The sequence below is a fragment of the Manacus candei genome, unplaced genomic scaffold (assembly GCF_025592945.1).
Source record: "Manacus candei isolate 608988 ecotype Guabito, Panama unplaced genomic scaffold, ASM2559294v1 h1tg000017l, whole genome shotgun sequence".
Taxonomy (NCBI): domain Eukaryota; kingdom Metazoa; phylum Chordata; class Aves; order Passeriformes; family Pipridae; genus Manacus; species Manacus candei.
The window spans coordinates 12,411,306-12,434,539 of NW_026138065.1; the positions used below are offsets into that span (position 1 = coordinate 12,411,306).

General features: G+C 32.9%; 1 protein-coding gene across 3 annotated transcripts in view; it reads left to right on the top strand.

The window, feature by feature from the left end:
- DNAH8 (dynein axonemal heavy chain 8) overlaps positions 1–23,234 on the top strand; it is a 125,778-nt gene that overhangs the window by 67,662 nt on the left and 34,882 nt on the right. For all 3 annotated transcript variants that reach the window (XM_051783440.1, XM_051783439.1, XM_051783442.1), the window contains 18 exons: positions 192–420; positions 1,463–1,605; positions 2,515–2,649; positions 4,721–4,843; positions 6,532–6,745; positions 7,278–7,387; positions 7,955–8,118; positions 11,180–11,372; positions 11,777–11,899; positions 13,556–13,686; positions 13,979–14,132; positions 14,557–14,721; positions 15,301–15,527; positions 15,907–16,025; positions 18,659–18,762; positions 19,658–19,834; positions 21,154–21,321; positions 22,512–22,724. In XM_051783440.1, coding sequence (XP_051639400.1) covers positions 192–420; positions 1,463–1,605; positions 2,515–2,649; positions 4,721–4,843; positions 6,532–6,745; positions 7,278–7,387; positions 7,955–8,118; positions 11,180–11,372; positions 11,777–11,899; positions 13,556–13,686; positions 13,979–14,132; positions 14,557–14,721; positions 15,301–15,527; positions 15,907–16,025; positions 18,659–18,762; positions 19,658–19,834; positions 21,154–21,321; positions 22,512–22,724 — 2,892 coding nt within the window. The remainder of the gene's footprint in view (positions 1–191; positions 421–1,462; positions 1,606–2,514; positions 2,650–4,720; positions 4,844–6,531; positions 6,746–7,277; positions 7,388–7,954; positions 8,119–11,179; positions 11,373–11,776; positions 11,900–13,555; positions 13,687–13,978; positions 14,133–14,556; positions 14,722–15,300; positions 15,528–15,906; positions 16,026–18,658; positions 18,763–19,657; positions 19,835–21,153; positions 21,322–22,511; positions 22,725–23,234) is intronic.

Sequence of the window (23,234 nt, forward strand, 5' to 3'; positions counted from 1 at the left end):
TTATCCAGTCTTATATAGATATCTTTAGTAAATTTTATTGGGTTTGTAATTCTGAATTTTGTGTTATTCCTTTGTAATCTGTATTGATTTAATGTTTTAATAGATATAAATAATGCATGTGCATACATATATATGGAAATAAAAAGTGATTATGTAATAGTTTCTTAAGGCATATTTTAAAATATTTTCAGTCTATTAATCTTCTGGAGGGCTTGATTTCACCAAAGGATGCAAGTAATTCAGCTCGTCTGCAAAAATTGTTCAGCTTTGCAATAATGTGGAGTTTAGGTGCCCTTCTGGAGTTGGATAGTAGAGATAAACTTGAAGCCTTCATTAGAGCTCATGATAACAAATTAGACTTACCAAAAATCCCCCGTGGCACCAATCAAACGATGTATGAATTTTATGTTTCTGAGCAAGGTAAGAAAAAACACTAACATTCTTTTTATACTGTTGGTTTAAAACTCTATTACTCCTTCAGTTCTTATTATACAGCCATATGAGTGAAGGTTTTTTGATAACTGTGTAGTACCAGCACCTCTTGGATGTAAGAAGTCAGAAACGAGATAGAGTGCTCATTACTAGCATTTTCTTATTTCTTTTGTTTTTAGTTTCATTGATGCAGGTTACTTTTCTATTAACTTAAACATCCTACAATTTTTAGATAATTTATCCTTGGGCTGGTTTAGTCAAACTTAATATTAATCTTATGTTTAATTTTCTCACAGCCAGTAGTTTTTGTTAAAAGAATAAAATTTTATTTTAATTCTATTTAGTAATTATTATTTATCCACATCCAATAATCAGTTGTAAATCTTACAGATTATAAAACTATAAGACTGGTAAGATATTTTGAAAACTGTGAATCTTGATATTTTGGATAGTGTGCTATTTTCCAGAACAAATTTTTTAGTTTAAATACCCCACACAACCAATGCTATAGAAAACTTATAGCTATGCCAGACTGTGTCCTCCCCTGTATACATTGATTTCTCTCTTATCCAATTTCACTTCTTTTTTTTTTTGCCAGCAATGTTGTTTTAGTGTACACATGTGCAATCCATACTCTGATGTTCTGTAATTTTTCACCAACAGTGTGAGAATTAGTCTCTAGGTGAACATTGTTTTGGGATTTTTATTTAGATATGTATATATAAATTTAAGAAATATGTCTGTGTTTGGTAGGATTGTAGAGTAATTAGGGGTCATGACTAAGTATGTCCTTTGTTACATGCCTTTTAGCTGGATTTGAAAAATTTTATCCCTTTCTATATTTTGTAGTATTTTACCCATAACATATGTTTTTTTTAATTATTATACTAACAAGATATTGATCATGATCAAAATGTGAGATATTTTCTTTTTTGTTGTTTGTTCGGTTTTTTGTTTGTTTTTGGTTTTTTTTGTTTTGTTTTTTGGGGGGGTTGTTTTTGGTTTTTTTTTGTTTTTATTGTTCTTTCAGGTACCTGGGAGCACTGGAGTAAAAGAGTCCAGGAATATGTTTATCCAACAGATCATATCCCAGATTATGCATCTATTCTGGTTCCAAATGTTGATAATACCAGAACTCAGTTTTTGATAGACATAATCGCAAAACAAAAGAAAGTAAGTACAGGATTACTTATTTAAGTATATACCTACTATATGAAAGAAATAGAAAGTTACTTATAAAGTAACTGTGGGTTGAAATATTCTTCATGTTCTTGGTCTCTAGTAATTTCTTCCTGGATGTATCATTATTTATGTGTTACTTTATTTTTAGTTTCTTAACATAAGTTCTCTGTACTTTTTTCTGTGCATGGACAAAACTTTCAAAATACCCTTTTTATAAAATAATTTTTATCATAAAATTTTGCCTTCAACAACCTATCACTTTTCTCAGAGAAAGATATAAAACCATGTTCATAGTCTTTACATCATATTCATTTTTCGGATTTGTACTTTCTAGAACAGGGAAACTAGGTAAATAAATTTCACAAAGCAGTTCACTAAAGATCTGTAATTCCTAACCTTATCTGTGTCTTTTTCCTCACACTAGGAAAGCTGTAGTTAATAGCAGTTAAGTGCAGTTAATAGCCCAAATGTAGAAGAGGAGAGAACAGGGCTGGGAAGAAGGACACATGTCAAATAGGATACCTATAGCCCAAAAAATTGTAGAAATTTTATGTTCCAATTAGATGTTAGAAATTACTTTCCATTATAAAGGAAACCACCTTAGGGTCATCCACTAAAAGAGACTGCTGCAGTGAATATAGTGGAAACTAGAAGAAGTGAGGCAAATGGAAGAAAATTTTGCTTCTTCCTTTCTCTTTTGACTCTGTAAATAATTTTCTTAGAGAATCTATGTGGGATGAAAAACACTGTCACTGCATATGGAGTCACAGGAAAAACTCATCAGAAAATATATCATTTAAAAGTAGACACAGAGACTATTCCTTTCTCTAAAAGAGATCTGTTATGCATATATAATTATAAGGTTTTGTAGTACTTATGTGATTTATATATCTGTTACAGGCTGTTCTGCTTATAGGAGAACAGGGGACTGCAAAGACAGTCATGATTAAGGGATATATGAAGAGATATGACCCAGAAGAGCACTTGTCAAAATCTTTAAATTTTTCGTCTGCCACGGAACCATTTATGTTTCAGGTAAAAGTATAGATTTTAAGCAATCTTGTATATAATTTCCTTGCTAACTGTATAAAGTGTACTTAATTCTGACGATAAGTGATTTAGGATTAAAGTCTAAAGTATTTTTTTATCTAAGTCACTTCAAAATTTCAGAAAATTCTATTAAAAATAATTTTTGCAGATGAGAATAAAATATAGCCACTCACATAGAGATACATATATCCATGATTGCTGTGTGCATTTTTTGCTGAAGACCTTTTCTTTTTAGATTTTTGGTTATTCTTCATTTTTTTTCCTGATTCTTTAGTATACAACTATATTTTTTATAAGCACCTTTCAACTTACAAATGATTTTATTTTTCCTCAGCTCAGGTGTGACTACAGCATCAGAAATTCAATCTTTAAGGACCTCTAGCAAAACAACTTTTGTAGAAATTTTTCTTTCTCAGTGTAACTGGTAAAAATTCGTATAAGTAGAGGCAAAATCCGTAGATTGTTTGGTTTTTTCAAGTGATCAAAAGGATCATTTATACCACTGTGCTATGATTTGATACTACTGATTTGCTAAGATGTGATCCTGTAAGTTGAATTGACTTCATTACCAATTCAATGCAATGAATTCATGATGACAAGCCTCCACTAGGATAAAGAAATTATTTTGGAATATTTCTAGATTGAAGAGTCTGCTCGCAGAACAGGTCTTGCAAACTCCATCCCAAAATCAAACATATTTTTTAAGAAGCTAATGTAAATTTTATTAAGAAAATGATGAAAAGTAATGGATTAAACATTTTGTTTTTAAAACATACCAAACTCACAGAATGTCTGCTCAGTTTTTCTCAGCAGGTATTCTATGTATAAGGTCTCTGGCCATGGTTTGTATCAACTGGGTGGCAGAATAAGACAGCCATCCTTTCATGCATGCAAGATTTGTTGAACAGTCAGTATCTCTGTCTCGGTGTCCTTTACTTAGTTTTTTATGGGTCCCTAGAACATTATTGTCTTGCAAACAAACTGCAGGCTTCCTTATCTCTGGAACAGAGAGTCTGTGAAAGAATGTCTGTTCCATGCTGCAGTCCTGTCTTACCTTAGAAGATATGCTCCCTCTTAGCAGCTAGCTAGCTGAATACATAGTTCACTCAGCTGATTTCCAAGAGAGAGATGTAGCAGAAAAAACAGTTGAAATCCTTGTAAACACTTGAAAGGGCTACACTCAAAATATTTTTTTTTTTTTTAATTTTGAGTCATCATTCTGAGGATATTTGAAAGATTGCATAATTTTGGATGCATTAGATGTGTTACAAAGTTTTTGATTTCTTATGTAATCACTTAGTTTCTCTTTTTCACCTTAACCACATATTTTCTATATGCCTTTAAAATACTCAGCTAATATATTGTTGTAAAAACAGGACAAAAACATTGGACAAAACTTATATCTGTTTTCTGTTTCTAAAATACTGTTAATACTTCTATCTTTATGACAGCACATGCCACATTACTCATATAGGATGACATTTGTGCTTTTAGAGAGAAAACCTTATTTGTCTAAGGAAAACATCTGCTACCATCTTGTAAGGTGTTTTTTCTGTCATTGTTTATGTATCTTCAGAAAGGCTGTAGAGCTGTAGAACTTTGAATTATATATCAATTTCAATTATATATCAGTGTCTCACTTGCTTATTGCATCCAGCTTCTTGCCACCAAAATATTAAAATTCTGCATTACATCACTCACAAGACATCTGGGAAATCATTGTGAAAGGACTCTAAGTTGCCTGTGTATGGTCTGCTGTTGTATTGCAAATATAAAACAATTGATATTAGAGGAATGATAATGTTGATAATGAAATAATAATTTCTAAGTTTGAAATATTTTTAAAAACTTCTCTGCTAGCCAGAAGGTTGCAGGACAGGAATTGGATTCCTTAGGAATTGGGTTCCTTCATCATAGAATTAAAGGTGAAACTGCTTACAAATGGAGGGAATCATTGGGGAAGAACTGTAGCAGAAAGCAGAAACATACTTTCCAACAATGCATTTTAAATATTGTTGCTTTAGATGCAAAATGAGAATTTTCTTTTCTTTTTTAGAGGACAATAGAGAGTTATGTGGACAAACGCGTTGGAAGTACTTATGGACCTCCTGGAGGCAGAAAAATGACTATTTTTATTGATGATATCAATATGCCATTTATCAATGAATGGGGAGATCAGGTAAACTGTTTTTTAACATATACAGCTTATTTTCAAATTGTTGTGCTTTTTATATATATATACACATGGAAATCAGTGGACTTCCTAAATATTTTAATTAATTGTTAATTATTGGAAATGCTTTCTAATTATGATACACCGACCAAAAAAAGAAAAGAGAGCAAATTAGAGTTACTGAAGGGACATGTACAATAATGGTGCCATGTTTTACATAATCCCCACTTCCTCATTTTTGTAAGTCTAAATAAAAAGCATCCGTGAACTAAAGTAGCATATTATTACTTTCAAGATTGACACTAATTTGAAAACACTAGTAAAAAAACTTTCTGTGAAATGTAATTGTGATACTTTGGAGAAAGAAATAAAGGCTGTGAAAAATTCAAGGGTAACACACTGGCTTTTGATAAGCCCATCTACAATTTGTTTGTGTAGTATCTATATGCTCTTGGAGATCTGGCAAAAGTCTTTCACAGTTTCTTCCTGTAGTAGGTCTGAAGTACTTGAAGTCCAGGATGTTAGGTCTTCTGAAATATCTATTCTAATATAAAGACCAAATATGCTTACTATGACTTCTTAAAATTTGCTCAGACTAAATAACAACAGAGAACCCTGGGACCTCTGCACTTTTGAATGTTCAGGCTCTCTGCCTTCTGTGAAGCTCACAGTGTGTGTTAAGGCTGCTGATAGCATTGAGTGGGTTTGTTAACAGCATGATTAGTAGGTCTGGTTGTGAGAGTGGGCCCGGGCATGAATTTAAGTAGCAGTATGGATTTAGGTGGGTCTCTGTGGACTGAATAGTTCCTCTTTACTTTAGAAAGCTGGTTTTGTAAAATGGAGACCAAGTGTGAGTTTTTAGTATCTCTTAAGTGGAACCTGTGCCAGTTCTTTGGTTTGCATCATTTGCTCTCACTTGAGAGAACTGCAATTTTTCAAAAAAAATTGAAATTACTGTTGAATAACCCACAACACTAGCTACTTCGTCAACACAGTCTAGAACATGGGTGGCTGCGTTTGAGGAAAAGCTCTTACAGGCTCAGGCAGTTTCCAGAAAAGCAAGGATCTCCATTAGGGAAGGATCTCCACTAGGTCTTGCATTATGGCCCCAAGATATTGTCGAAATATTTTTTATGGGATGGTGGTTTGTAATCAGTACCCTCCTGCATATCATGTTGGTTTTGCTGAGGTATGTGGGCATATACGTAAGGCTTGCTGAATATTATTGGAGCAGTTGCTATGGGGGCTAACTCAGGTGCTGTAGAGTAGAATGTAGAGTGAATAACCTTTTCAAAATAAACATCTTCCTCTTTCAGAAAAGAATTAGTTGTTTTGCTTCAAAGGAGACCAAAATTGAACTGAAAAGCGTAGTTTGAACATCTGTAGCTGAATGTCCAGCAGCAAAATAAGGAACAGAAAAATTTTCCCCCCAGTACTTTGCCTTAACTTTTAGTTTCATTTTCTTGATATTATGTGATAGTACAGCCATGAAAGAGTTTTTCTGCCATTTAAAATTGCATAAACCAAGATCATCCATATGACTAAAGAAGGAAGTTTAATCTGGTTTTAGATTAAAGTGAAAATATTTCTCTATGGATTAATGGTAAAGTTACAAGACAAAATTAAATTATCATGGTATATTTTGTTTTTTCTTGCATGAATTTCTAATTTGTACAAGTTGCATAAACTTGCAGATAACAAACGAAATTGTCCGTCAGATGATGGAAATGAGAGGAATGTACAGCTTGGATAAACCTGGAGACTTCACCACAATTGTAGATGTACAAATAATAGCAGCAATGATCCATCCTGGAGGAGGCCGTAATGATATTCCCCAGCGTTTAAAAAGACAATTTAGTGTGTTCAATTGTACATTGCCATCCAACGCATCCATCGACAAAATATTTGGTACTTCTTTCTTCTGTTTTAGTATAATTTATTTTTTTCAATAATTGATTTAAAATGTATAAAAGTATACTTTCTCACTTTCATCGTGCAAATTCAGAGTACTTCCAATGAAAAAACTGAAGTTGTATTACAGCAAAAATAGTTCTATGGAAGAGAAATTAACCCTTTTAAATGCTTGCCTTTCTAATTTTGGACAAACAAATGTTGAGAAAGTAATGGCATTTCCTGGAAGACTATGAGCACTGTTATTACTCTGTAGGTTACCATTCTGCCTCTGCCCTGTCTGAAATGCACTCTGTTGCTAAATTTCTCGATTCTGTTAGCTCTGTCAATATGGTATATTGTGAAAAGCCAGCACTTACTGCCTGTTGTTACAATACCAGTTCAGTAAAGCCATAGACATCAAAGAAAAATCATTTAGCCTGTAATATAAAATTATGTTTTACCAATTAGTGTTTTAAATAAGTGCTAATATGTCTTGCTCACAATCTACCTTATTATATCCTTATTATATTGCATTTTACATTTTCAGGTGTTATTGCCTGTGGATATTTTCATTCTTGTAGAGAATTCCAGCCTGAAGTATGTGATCTGATGGAAAAATTGGTCTCAACAGGCAGAATATTGTGGCAGCGGACAAAGGTATAAATTACAGGAAAAGCTTTATCACAATCAGTCTGAACAGAGTGCCTATAGTGTAATTTAAGTGACTATTCTCTAAGAACATATCTGTAACAAAAACACGTGTACACCCCAAACCCAAACAAACAAATAAAAGGGAGAAAGATGTCTTGGAGATGAAACCTGGAAAATATCAGATTTCTGTATACAACATATGAATGGAAATATCAGTCCATTCGTTCCTATAATCAGTGTTACCCAAAGCTTTAATCACTACAACTAAGGAACACAGAGTGAAATTCTTTACAAATTATAATTTTTAACTTATAAAGCCAGAGCAACATATGAAACAATTGCATCTTATAAGAGTTGGTGTTCTACATTTAGTACTAGATTCTGCTTTCAAACAAATTAGATACTTTTGGTGACTTCTTGCAAAGAGTTTTCCCACATTATTATGTGTGAAAATTAGTTGGTTTTTTATTTTTATGTTTTATATGTGTTATTAATTATAAATTTATAATTTATATTATTCTTGAATCCTTCTAAATATTACTGATTTTTATTATCTACAATATTTTTCTTTAGATAAAGATGCTGCCTACACCATCTAAATTCCACTATATCTTCAACCTCCGAGACCTTTCTAGAATTTGGCAAGGAATGTTAACTATAAAGGCAGAAGAATGCAACAACAGCACTGTCCTTCTAAGGCTTTTTAAACATGAATGTACCAGAGTAATTGCTGACAGGTATAATAAGTATAGCATTTTATATCTAGTAGATTTAGCCATTCACTTCATATATGCTCATATATCCATACAACTTCTGAATATGATAAACCTTATTAGGTCAGTGTGAAAAATTTTGTCTTATTTTACATGAAGTTTGCACTAGGGTATTATCCCAATAAATACCATGCTATATTTTGATAGATTAACCAAGTAATTGGTGGACAACATCCAAATATGCACATATTGTATGTTATAACCTACTTTTTTTTTGTGCTTTGGCTACACTCAGCAAGTTACACTGCAAAAAAGAAAATTGTATTGTGTCCTAAATTTATACGCAAAGAATATTATAAAATTGCTTTGATCTCCTCACAGGAAAAAACCCCAAACAAACCAGGATTGCATGCCTGTGGCTAAAAACTGGCCTGTCTCCTCTAAATCTCTGTCAAAATATTAATAAAACAGATACAGCTATGATCTCTATGTGTTAGAGATCAATATTATTTTTCTATTTATAGTGTCTGATTTTCTTGTGCAATTCTAAGTAGCACTATAGCTGTCACTAAAAACTTGACATATACCTACTACTACTGTGAATTATTATAATTTATATATTTTTTTTATTCTGATGTCCTGACAAAGGACCTTTGTAATTTTTATTAAATTAATGTTTTACAATTAAAGCATTAAAATTAAATTTTACTCTCAAAAATATGTATTCTTATTTTCTTACCCTTCATTTATTTTATAAAGCTATCACAAAATGAAAGAACTGAGAAATATTTTACCACGGACACAAGAGGGCATATTATAGTGCTTTTGCTTTTAATTAGACCTAAAGTTTTGAATTGGAAAGTAATTAGGAGTTACCTGCCATGACCAGAATTTTTTCAATATTCAACATAACTGCAAAAGATTAAAATGGAATTTCTCTGCTTTAAGATGCTGACTACATAAATACATTCTATTGTAGATGATTTAGCATGGTAGCAGGCAAGATGAATACATAACAATTGTGTTATATTCAAGCAGAGTCAGGCTTAATTGTATTATTCTAGTAACTTTTCAACATAATGGCAAGAGCAAAGGTATAAAAGCATTATAAGCAGTTCCATCTCTGGTTTTGAAATATAAGAGGGACAAAGGGAAATCCTCTTAAATATATATTGGTATGTGGACCTTAGCATCTACTCAGTGGAAACAGAAAAAACCCGATATATATGAAACTTAGTGTTGAATTGCACACTGCCAAAACTTGTGGATGAAACAATTGCCCTCCATTTCATTTAAATGTTACAAGCAATTCCAAACAAAACATAGACCATTGTCAAAAAGTTTTGTTTACCATCCCTACCTGTATCTTCTAGAATCCCTCATTTTCTTGCATGAGAGTTCTGAATCACTGACAAAGGCCGTCTCATTTTTCCCCAGAAAGCGCATTAGCAAACTTGAATTAAGAGCTGAGGAAGATTTCTATTATGACCAGTTTCAATATCCCAAGAAGAACTCTAATCCTGCTCACTATCTCCTCTCTTCTAAGATACATATGCTAAGTTCAGAAAATGTAGTCAGGAAATCTAGAAGGAAATCTTATTCATCAGTTTTCAAGAACACAAAAATGAAGGCCAGACTTTTCTACTGACTTTAATAGTTATTATTATTGTAACCAGAGAAAGCCTACTTAGTGTAAATCCAACACAAAGTCTTAAGAGTACTGATATTTCTAACTGCCTGAACTATCATGTATTATACAAACTTTCACATTGGCTGATATATATATACATACACATATGCATTTATATGTACCACAGAGTGCTGTTGATATAAAAAGGGGAAAAATGTTTAATTTTAATTTAAAGTTAGGATCAGACCCACTGACGCAGTATACAGTGTATTATTTTCTGATTTCAAGTTAGGAGTAGTATCATTGACATTTACTGAAACGGTCTTTTATTTCTATTATTTGTTGTGGGGACTTTAAACATGCATGGAAGATATGTATCTGCACAGATATGTTATATACTAGAAAGAGGGTGAGAGAGAGTGTAGTCATGCAGGCCCTTCCTGCACTCAGCTTTTAGGTTTCGTAGTGGTTAGTATTATAATGTCATCATGAAACCCCTCTAACAAGAATGAAACTTATAATGTATATCTAGGCTGTCTCTGCACTATAGTTCTTCAGTTCTTATTTGAAAACCCAGAGCACTGAGCTTTTTCATGTTTATTCTATTTTCCTCTCAGTGGTATCACTGAAAAGAAAAAGAAGTCAATAAATGAAAGTTGGGGTTTTTTGTACTTTGACATTCACAGTTGGAATTCACTTTTTCTGGGGTCTATGTGGCTCTTGCCTTTTATGTTTGTCAGTAACTACCAAGTAGCATTCTTGGTTGCTTCTCAGATAATCACAGCAACAGACTACTTTGACAGAGCAGTCAAAGATCTGATCTGTATTAAAATCAGATTGAATCTACCAAGGGAAGCAAATAAAGTTGTTTAAACTATGACATGCAGTCACTAGTATCTGTTTGCAGACTTTGTTTTATTACTCCCTCCAACCCCAACGTATATTCCCCTCTGTAATTTATGGGTTTTGGTGTAAGGGAGGTTGAGAATAGAATCAGGTTGTACTGACATATATTTATCTTCCTTTCACTATTCCGTGTCTCATTGCAGTTTCATAGGCAATGCTATAATAACATAATTTATGCTATTCTACTGCATGTTAAGATGATAAGGGTCACTTAGCAATGGTTTTTTGGGAGAGAATTCACCCTTTTTCATTCTGTCTCATCTGAAAAATTAAATGGTCTGTCATTGCCTAGTTCCTAGGTGAAAGTTGGAAGTAAAATTATTTTTTTTGTTTTATGTTTTATGTGACTGACATACTTTAGAGTATGGAAGCATTTGATTTCTGTGAATGTTACCTAATCCATTTCTGTGACTATTGTCTATTATATATTGTCTAATATTTATTTTTCCTTGAAATGTTGTGTTGGTTTTCTTTAGTATTTAATTACCTGTTTTCTCCCTACATAACTTGAAATTTTTTTTTAAAGTTGTAATAATTTATGATTTTTAGATTTAATACTCCTGAAGATACAGCCTGGTTTGATAAAACTATTGCTAAAACAATGGAGGAATATGTGGATGCAGATTTAACCGAAGTTCTTGAAGCTGAACCATATTTTGTAGACTTTTTACGGGACGAGCCTGAAGCTACTGGTGAGGAACCAGAAGATGCTGAGCTTCAAGCACCAAAGGTTTATGAAGAGGTATTTAATTTTACACATAAAATACTAGGCACTGAAATTTTCCTTTAATTTATGTTATGTTGCTGACATCTTATAATTTTTGTTGAATACCTATCACATTTTTTGTGAAAATATATCTAGATTTTTCTGGTTAGTATGCAATAAATTATTTTAGTGATGTTAGAGTTAGTAATGCCATATAAGTGTGTTTTATTCATTCCTATTCTCTGTGCTTCTTTTTTTTTTCACCATTAGCAAAACATTTCTGCTTAAACACAATTACAATCTTTACAGTGAATTAGCAAGATAATATCATTACACTGGCCAATGTATAAACTGAAGTTTGTGTAAAAATAGTACAGTTTTAAAATTGTGAAGGGTCATACTAGTGTTGTTACTGATTTTGGTTTTTTGTTTGTTTTCAGGTTCCAAGCTTTGAATTTCTTTGTCAAAAATTGCGGGCGTATCAGGGACAATACAATGAAAATATTAGAGGATCATTTCTTGACTTGGTGTTTTTCAAGGATGCAATGACCCATCTTGTAAAGGTTTTGTATTGTTACTTTTTTATTAGTTTAAATATCGCAACAGTGTCCTGATTTAAGCAAGCTATGCTTAGAGGGCACATTCTGGAAAGCTACTCTTATCCCCAAACCTTCTTGCCATTTTTTGCCTAGTCATTTTCAAGAATTAGGAAAGAGCTACAATCATTTACCTGTATACATGTTTTATAATAAATTCCTTCTTTAATATATTTGTTGAACCTTCCACGTATTCAGAGGTATGAAGATTTTCCTTGATAGGAAAGGTGAGCTCATAAAGACTTTCATTTATATTTTGTATATGGAATGATTTTTAATAATTTAGAATTCAGACAACAGTTCAAAGGTTCACCTGACAGGTGACCAAAACAACATGAGTTAGAATCTGACTGGGTGGGAGGCATGAAAAGAAATATAAATCAAGGCTGCAGTAGAATCAGTGTGTAGGGTAGAATTTAGGGTAGAGTATGGTTCTCAATTTACAATCATTTGTACCCCTATGCAGAAAGGAATATATAAGAAAGAAATTCATCTGAAGTCAGAATCTAATTCATGGGGGAAAATAAAGACAAAGTATGAGATTTGTTTGAAGCACTGTGTCTCAGGTTTAAGAAGTTGTGTTAGTTATCTCAGGAATTAGTTTGGATGATCTGTTTACTGAAAGACATTTAAAAGTTGCTCTGAAACAAAACCAGATGGAGATGTTTTGTTCTTTTCTAGCTGACCTCAAAGGAAGTAGATGAGTGTTTGTTTTGCATTTAAACAGAAGTAAATGATTTTCTTTTTAAATATAGTTCATGTGATGCTAGGTGAATTTCAGAAGACCTTGGAAGTCTCTGATGCAGTTAGTGAGAGCAGGGTTTCTTTGTGCTAAAGTGACAATAAATTTAGTCACCCACATAATTTCATTTTGAGACTTCTTTAATATAGTTATCTGGATAGGCTTAGAGGAAACTGTGCATTAAGCCAAAATTTCTTAGAAGGAAAAAATTATTATAGTTCAAAGGCTCGATGTAGATGCCAATCTTTTGCATTTCATGCATAATTTACATGAGGACCAAAGCATAATGAAGAATCTGAAAAGTAATAGTGCACTAACATATAATAAAACTAAAGAAGATATGATGTATATAGAGGACATGTGTGAAAAAGCAGTAAGACAGTAAATTTTTAATCCAACTTTTGTATCAGAGAGACTTGGTAAGAAAACTATCACAAAGGAAATGTTGCAGGTAGATAAAATAGAAGGTAATACTAAAGGATAGTTTAACTCTGTCCAAGTCTTTCAGATTCCTAAAATTAGGAATGTATTATGTTTGTTCTTCTAGCTAAAGTTTTTTGTTGATATTTCTAAATACATTCAGGAAGATGCCTTCAACATAAAATGGAGCTCTAAATGTATTTATGTATTTAAATCCTATGTGTAGCTGATCATAACTATCCTATATTCTTATATGCATCTTCTTCATTAGTTACACAAAATTCCTAAAGAATTTACAAATATTCTTTTGAGAGGAAAAATTTTCTGCAAGTATCCTTTTAATAATCTTTACATTGTAATATGGGAAATTAAATGTAAAGCATAATAGATTTTTAATTCTACTAATTAATATTTAAATTTAAAATTATTAGCGATATTTTCTTTCATTGTTTCCTATATAGATTTCCCGGATTATCCGAACAGCATATGGAAATGCTTTACTTGTTGGAGTTGGTGGTTCTGGAAAACAAAGTCTTGCAAAGTTGGCCTCCTTCATTGCTGGCTATAAAATATTTCAGATCACTTTAACCAGGTAGGAAATGCAAGAAATATATAAATCACATTTATGGTATTGTGGAGGGGTTTGGGGGGGGCGTTTTGGTGTTTTGGTTTTTTTATTCCCAATAAATTCTTGTCTGATTTGTATACAACATTGGATTTAGTCTGACTTGAAAAGGGTGGACAATGTGTTAGCTATTCCTGTGCCAAAATATGTATTTTTACAGAAGATGTTTGCATTATCATTTATAAAATACTATATTCCAAAAAACAGCAGTATTATGAGTTGTTTTTAATTGAGAGGTAATATTCCTTATTGCTCCTAGATCCTATAATGTTACCAATCTGGCAGATGATCTAAAATTGTTGTATAGAACAGCTGGACTAGATGGACAAGGCATCACTTTTATTTTCACTGATAATGAAATAAAAGAGGAGTCATTTTTGGAATATGTAAATAATCTGCTGTCTTCAGGCGAGGTAAGAGTCTCAACTTGACAGGCAATGTACTTTGGAAGCAGGAAACTGTAAAATTTGTTCTCACTAGCTTACTTATTTTGGTAATAAGCTGTAGACTCGAGAATGATTAAAATATTTCAACTTCTAAAACAGGGAGTACTCTGGGTATATATTCCCTTTATCTCTATTTCAATGTAAGCCAGGACAATATAAAAGTACATGATGAATGATGATTCGGTTGCCTGTCAAGATCTATACTCTTCCAGAGTTAGACTTCCTAATTTTAATTGAGTTACGTAAGTCTAAATCAAGGAAGAATTTGGTTTTTAGTCTAAATTGTGTATGTGCAGAGAGAGATATACACATATAAACAGAAAAATATTTATAAGTTCTATAATAATTACATCCATGCAATTAATTTTATCAATTTTTATTTTATAAAAAGATTTCTAATTTATTTCCTCGGGATGAATTGGATGAAATCACCCAAGCATTAATAGCCGTGATGAAAAAAGAGATGCCTCGGCATCCTCCTACCTTTGATAATCTTTATGAATATTTTTTAACTCGAGCAAAGAGGAATTTGCATGTTGTCCTCTGCTTTTCTCCAGTAAGTTTTTTCTTTGTATTTCTTTTCCTTACTTCCATTATTAAACTGTCCCATATGGTGTGAGAGGATTAGTCAAGTTTTATATTTTTAAGGAAGTTTTAAGATGCATAATAAGATTACCGAAGTCCAGTTGTAATTGCTGAGATAATAAAAATAATAGTAAAGTTGTCAGAACTTAACATCAAAATAGTTAAAAATTAAATAATTCCTTATGCATTCAAGTATTATTATTTTATTTCCCTGCAATATTCTTTCTTAATACATATCAATGAATGTATCTTTTTGAAATCCTTGCTTGTTACTTGAAAACAATATTTTGTTGGAAATTAAAATGAAGTATTTGACATTTCAAAATATTAAAACATATACATTTGTCATGAACTTCTTTCTTCAAATTTCAGAAAATATTGAATGTTGAAAATGTAGCAAAATACCATTAGAAAAGAAAAAAAAATTCATGGTGTTTTAAGCAGAAAATAGTCGAAAAAATATACTACTTAGTTGTTTGTACAAATTAAACAGTTTGATTGACCTTAGATTAAGAATGGTATTGTAAATTAACAGTGATACTCTCTTCAGGTTGGTGAGAAGTTCCGTGCACGTTCTTTGAAATTTCCTGGTCTGATATCAGGGTGCACCATGGATTGGTTCAGTCGATGGCCCAAGGAAGCTCTTGTAGCTGTATCCAGTTATTTTCTTTCAGAATTTAATATAGTCTGCTCTCCATCAGTTAGAACGGAAATAGTGGAAACCATGGGTGTCTTTCATGATATAGTTTCAGAAAGCTGTGAGAATTATTTCCAAAGGTAATATTTTCTACAAATGCAATAATTAATCCCAAATATGTTGCTCATGATAGTGTTTTTTGAACTCATTGTGTTATATGTATCTGTAAGTGAATTTTAAGACTAATAAAAATTTAATGTGTTATATCAATATATCCTAAGGACATGAAAAAGAATTATTATGTTGCAAAGTCTTTATCTTCATTCCCACTATCCAACAATCTTTAATATTGCTTATGTGGATAAAAACAATGTAATTGGTAGTAAGGATTTGCATTATGAAGAAGTTTTTGAATGAACTGAGACTTGATTTATATAATTTCCTCTTCCATTGGAATTAATCATATGTACATATCAAAAAAAAGTGCGAAGTTGACGTTGGCAATATTCTTTGGTTTAGGTATCGACGAAGAGCTTATGTAACACCTAAATCTTATCTCTCTTTTGTCAATGGCTACAAAGAAGTTTATACTGAAAAGTTAGAGAGTATTAGTGAACAGGCTGAACGCATGCAAACTGGTAAGCGTATATTTCCATGTATGATCTCAAATGATCTATTTTCACATTATGTAAATTTTCCTCTAGGGGTCTCTTGCCAGTTTCTGAAATCAGGACTTATTATCAGTCCTCTTTGAGATAGGGTAAAAGTCTGAGAACCTTGAAGATTTCAGATGGTGGGTTTCATTTTGGGTTTTTTGTATTCTTTCTACAGTTTTTCTATTTCCAAAAATAACGCAAAAGTAGTAATCTAAGTAGCTTCAGCACTGTCAACAAAATGTCATGTAGTTTTTAGTAGCCTCTGACATGTCATCACAAGTTTCCTATGTGGTCTTCAAAACAAAATGATCGTGTGCATGTGAACATGTACATGTATATGTTCTACTGCAGCATCTGTATATCACTGATGCTTAGAAAACCATGTCTCAGCTTATAGGCAATACTCTTGCCAGTTAAAAAATATTCTAATTAGCTTCACTTGCACAGATAAAATGTATTACAAAAGAACAAAACCACTGGTCATCACTGACTACAAATGTGCTCCACTGTTAACTGCATCCTAAGGAATATTCTCAAAAAATTTACTGTAAATTATTTAGCTACCATCTCACACATCCATCTTTTAATCCTTAGTCTTCTTCATCTAATGTCCAAAAAAGAATTCGAAGGTTAAAAATATCAGCCTTGACAGTTGTTTCAGTTTGTTAAAATATCCTGATATGGGATTTCAATTTAACGCTATTAAGCTCAGCTGAGATAGTGTCGCTCTTTTCATCTCCTTGTTGAAATGTTTGTCCTGTATGTAAAGATGTCTGGGCCAATTCAAGTTTCTTGTAAAATGGGAAAATTCTAAGAAATATCTCAATCAATACTTATTTCTAGAAAAGTGTCAGGTGTGCCCTGGGCAGCTGCTGCAAATGATCCATTTATTAACAGTCCATCAGAAATAGCATAGAGGGTGTAGAATACACAGTTTTTGTTATACCCACATAGTGATAAACTGGTCCTGGCCCCTGTAACTAGGACACATATCCTATGAAGAGCAGCTGAGGAGCTGGGGTTATTGAGTCTGGAGAAAAGGAGACTTAAGGTGGCCCTCATTTCTCTCTACAGCTACTCAAAAGGAGACTGCAGTGAGGTGGGGTTTGGTCTCTTCTGCCATGTGTCAAGTAAAAGTATGAAAGGAAATGGCCATAAGCTGTGGCAGGAGAGATTCAGATTAGAAATTAGAAAATATTTTTTCACTGAAAGAGTGGTTAGGCATTAGAATAAGTTGCCCAGGGAGGTGATGGATTCACTGTCTTTGGAAGTGTTCAAGAGGACACGACAGTTGGGAACATGGTTTAGGGGTGATTATGGTGGTGCTGGGTTGGCAGTTGAACAAGATGATATTGAAGGTCTCTTCCAACCTTGATGATTCTGTGATTCTGAAGAATTGCAGTAGCCTAATCATGAGGCAGCTGTTTCAGAAGAACAAGAGATATACTGGAAGAGACTGCATGTGTGTGTGAAATGCGGTAGCAGAAAATTGGTGAGCCATCACAGAAAAACAGTGCACATCAAAAGTGTAAATGCAAGTGTGTGCTGACTCAAGCCCTTAGGGAGAGAGGGCAATAAGGGGAATTGCTTCCAGGCAACTTGTATGACTTAAAGATTCAGTGATAAAGAAAAGGGTGAGGAGAAGTTTCAGCATGCAATGTGGAGCTCAGGAATAGCCAAAATATCTTTGCACAAGTCTGTGAGCAAGAGAGAAGAGAAAAAAAGAATCTATGAATGTATGGGAAAGATTGAATATATAATAATTATAGAGGGACCAAACTCATCTCTTTCTGAATGCTCCCAGACACATGGTGTGATTCTTGGGGTGTCCTGTGCAGGGCCAGGAGTTGGACTCAATTCTATGAACTGTTAGGCTGAGTGGCCTCTATGGATGGTTTCTTCAGCACATATAAGAGCTATGATGAGACTGGCCCTAAGCACATATGTGCTTTTCTACACTCTCTGTCACTAGGAGAGGGTAAAATCAATATTCAGGAGCTGGAGATCATAATCTTGCTGTGATCTTTGGGTCCACTTTTGACTTCACTTCTTCCTACATCTTTCTAGAATGAACTGCCTATTAGAAGGCAGTCATGGGTCCTTATGTCATTTCTTCATTCAATGACACAAATGAAGTATCATTTGGATTTTCTGATTGCCCCGTGACTTTATGACACAACATATCCTTGACATAGCCCCCTCTTTTTTTTTTTTTAAAGAAGTCTATATGAGCATAAGCATATTTTATTGCAGGTAATATCCCAGCTATAAAATTTTGGGTACTGTTTATAGCTATAGCAAACTAAAACTAAGTAGTATGGATTTCTCCTTTAGAGAATTAAGGTTGTTTATAATAATTTTGTGCCTGTGAAAAAATTTATATCCATAGGACATAAATAGACACAATATAAAATATAATCACAATCATGATAATATGACAGCTTACACAGACTTTCTCTCCTTTATATAAATTAAATGAGACATAAATTTAAATTTGCATAAAGTTAAATGAGAACACAAGGTACAAGGCATGTGAGATCTGGAGCTAGATTGTATTATCTAACTAGGAAAAAAAGATATTTCAATTTTTCTGAATTTTGTCTTTTTCTTAATAGGTCTTTCCAAGCTAATGGAGGCCAGTGAATCTGTTGCTAAACTCTCTAAGGAGTTGGCTGTTAAGGAGAAGGAACTGGCTGTGACATCTGCTAAGGCAGATAAAGTAAGTACTTGAGTGTTAAGTAGTATCAGAACATAGAGTGGGGTAAAATGCTACTGCAGAATTTTCTCATAATTTGCACAATCCAAAAAATTTGTCTTGTTGTCTAAAATGAGGCTTCAGTCTTCTCTCTATGGCTTCAGTCCTCTCTCTGTAGCCTGTTGATTCAGCATTTGCTTCTGAAAGTGAGGCACTTTAAGACTGCCTCACCTCACTCAACCAACAGAGATTGAGTGCTTTCCTTGTTCTTCTACCATTTCTTACCCACTCATATAAGTATCATGTTCCCTTTTTTTCCATGGCTTTTTTTTGTGTGTGCGTGTGCTTGATTAACATTTGTTAAATTTGGGGTTATATGTGCACTTACTAGCAGATAAGAAGTTAACATGACAATGGCCTTTACTATTTCAAAATTTCTTAGAAAAATGTTCATCACACTTCAGTTTCAGATTTTATCTTTTCCATTAACAAGGTATCCGTGTGTTCGTGGGATTTGTGGTCTGGTAGAAATCTGGTTGCCAAAATTACTCTTTGGAAAGGTGTGCTAGGGAATGGATTAATATAGACCTTCTGTTTTCTGGAAGATACCATAATGCTATGATGGTACATATTTAATATAGAGAGCAAACTTTTGGCTGGTGATTGCTAAGGGACTGCCTGCATTCCTCAAGGCCTTTAATCTTGTGAGAGAAATATATAATAGAAAGGGATGAAATTAAACTTCTCACATTTAATTTTTATTCCATAGTCATATGATACCGTATATAGTTAGCTGTAGTTAGTTAGGGTTAGCTTTATATTTTTAGTAGCTGTTATATACCTGTTTTATCTTGTGTCTGATAATCACTTGTTCTACCATTTTGATTTATGCATTTTTTGTCTTTATTATCAATTACAGGTACTGGAAGAAGTCAAAGAAAGTGCTGAAGCTGCATCTAAAATAAAACAGGAAGTCCAGGGTGTGAAAGATAAAGCACAAAAAATCGTAGATGCAATTGATTTGGAAAAACAGGAAGCAGAGAAAAAATTGGAGGCAGCTAAACCAGCATTAGAAGCAGCAGAAGAAGCACTGAAAGTGAATAAGTCTTACATTGTTATTAGTATAGTACTATTTGCATCACCAGTGAAAGGCTGGAGCCACCAACATAGATTTGTCACTTGGTTTTGACTGCTGTCATCAGCTCTTCACTGTTGGTGGACATGTCTCTCAGGAATATTTATGGCACTCACATTTTACCTTAAACACATAGAAACTATTTTGTATTATTTTTTGCTTCCACCCTAATAATTGATCATTATGAAGGTGTAAATCTTTCCAAAAGCTACAGATGCCTTTAGAGTATCTGTTACTCTGAATTCAAGAGAATACTCCTTGTGCTAACAGAATGTTTTTAATTTACACTTAAGTAGTTTTACCTGTCTTTTAAGACAATTAAAAGGCTGTCTCTTCACGAAAAAAACACATTTTATTTTGAGAGAAACAGGAAACAAGGGGTATTCAGGATCAGAATCAGGGTTCAGAAACTTGGAGGCATTGCTGTAGTACATAATTTCATTATTCTGCCCTGAAAAGTTAAACAGTACAGAACTCTGGAATCAGAAATCAATGATGTATTATATCCTTAAGGCCTTCTGTTCCAGTTACCAGAATTTATGTGACAGAAATGATTGAGTGGAAAAAGCAAAAAAAAGGAGCAATGTTTGCTCTTACATTGTCATTTAGATAATGAGATGAATGAAACTTCCAAAAATGGTTGCAAAGTTCACTTATAAAATGTGTGGACTTATAGAATGGTTTCTTCTGTAATGTGTCTGTAACTACTCCTTCTAGACAGGTAGTGCTATCCCTGTATTTTTATACACAAATTAATATATTATTTTTTATTTTTTTTAATAATTTATTAATTTTGTAATGGTTAAACTAAGCAAAGTGTGACAGTGATGCTTCTAGGAAATTAAGTTAAAAATGGTATCTCATACTTATAATAATTTAAAACTCAACACAAATAACCAAATCCATCTCAGAATAAATGATAATATCACTCAAAAATCTGAAATACTATTTTATCAAGGAAACTGATTTTACAATGTACTTTTCTTCAAAAACTTAGACTGATGAGTTAAGTTAATGTTGCTGTATGTAAATTTTATTTTTGAGTGATGTCTTCAGTACTGGGAAGATAATCTTGTCTAATATTCATTACAATTATTAAAGTTTCATGAACTTATGAAGTTTGTTAAACTAAGCCAAGTTTCTTGCTTTTTTTGGTATGTACTTAGTACAAATTTACTTCAGAGAAAAGCATTGCAAACAAACATTAAAATCAAGATATTGAATAGGAAAACAGAATAATGGTATTGATGAAGTATTCTGCTACATCTTTCTTCAAATAGACTATCAAGCCAGAGGATATTGCTACTGTTAGAAAACTTGCAAAACCTCCTCACCTGATTATGAGGATCATGGACTGTTGTCTGCTACTATTCCAAAAGAAACTGGATGCAGTCACCCTGGATCCAGAAAAGCCTTGCTGCAAGCCATCGTGGGCGGAATCATTAAAAGTAAGTAGAGTTTTCAAACGGTGTTTCTTAAACATCAGAAATAGAATTTGCATATCAGAGAACTTACGCTGTTTACCGAAAACACGACAGAATTTTGTAAAAAGGCAAACATATAGTTTTAAGATGGACATAGATAGTGTATAGATGAAGTTTATCTGGTAGAAATAGCAGGTGAATTGCTTGGAGACTTTTGCAGTAGGAGCTTTAGAGTTTCTTTGCCCTGTTCCTAGCACATGGCCTGATAGCAAATAAAGAAATCAAACCAGTCATGCTAACCATACATAAGCTAAAGACATTCTGGAAAAGCCCTCTTTGAGAACTTGTATCTTCACATTTAAAGTCTTTTCTGAGCCATTCAAGCTCCTTGTTTGTTTGAAAGATTAATTAAATGACTAAGAGATAGTAGCTTTTCCCATTCTGTGTTTCAATATTCCTGGCCCAAATTCCTTGGTCAGCCAGCCATTTTTTCCTCCCAGACTTTGATCTTCTCTCAGGATACACCTTGATTTCCATGGCTTCTCTTACCATTCTTTAAATTCTGTTCTCTATGTCTATTAGTGTATTAATATGTCAATATTATTACCTTGATATTTTTTCATGCAAATGATGAAAAATTATGTATATTGGATACAAATAGTGCTCTTGCTTTTTATTTATGCTTTTACAGTAACTAAGAAATCATCAAAACCTTTTGTTTTCCACTGACATAATAAAATGGGTTAAGCAGTTTTTCCATTAATTGTCTTTAAAATACTTAAACACTCATTAGAAGAAGTTAAACCCAATGATTTCACTTTTCAGAATTTAAATCACATTTCCAAATGCATAAGCAGTTTTTTGCATTCTTCAGGTAAGTTGCAAATATATCTCTGAGGCTTTATTTTGATTCTTTTTTTTTAATTACATGGTGTTTCTTAAATGTTTTTAAAATGTCAACACAGGAATATAGAAGATGGAAAGTACATCAATAACTTTCCAACCTAGTTACTGGAGTGTACCTGCTTAAAACTCCAAAATAATCAAAGATGTGTGGGAGGATTTACAACTGACTAACACAGCTGTAATATTTACTATATGAATTACCTTTGCTTACAGAAGAATTTTGGGAACACTTTTTAAAATAGTCATCTGTAAACAAGGTTTTGAATGTAAAATGTTTAAATAACTCATAAATATGTTGGGTTTTGCAGCTTATGAGTGGCCCATTCTTGAGCAATCTACAGAACTTTGCTAGGGATACAATCAATGATGAGACAGTAGAATTAGTCCAGCCTTACTTTGAAATGGAAGACTATACACTGATGAATGCTAAAAAGGTGTGTGGCAATGTGGCAGGACTCCTCTCTTGGACACAAGCCATGGTGGTATTTTATGGTGTTAACAGAGAAGTCTTGCCTCTTAAGGTAATACAACATCTCTTGCTTTGTGTTTGCTTACCACGTAATTTAGTATAGTTTAATTTAATAGGATTCTACAAATATAGATATAGATAATTTTATTCAGACATAATAGCCTGTGATGTTAGTGGCTAAAGATGATAAGAGCAGAAAAAAATGTATTCTCTTCTTGATTCTAGGCAGAATGCAGAACAAAAAATTAGCCTAGATTAAATTTATGTGCTCTGGTTTACTGTGTATAGGAAAGGTGTTTACAGTCTTTGTTTTTATAATGTTATAATTACTTTATAATTGTTTTCAAAAGGTTGTACCAGGATCTTCATTCCTTCTCTAAAGAGCCCTGCAAACAGAGCTTTGCAGTTATTTTACCTTCTTTGCTTTCACACAGTAACTTAAATGCAGTGGAGGACTGATATCTTGCCCAAACATTGGCTTTCTGAAGAGATTCAGAGCTCACATCAATAAAGGAGCTATGTTGCAATAATAGGAAGCAAATCGAGTAAAACATTTTTAAGA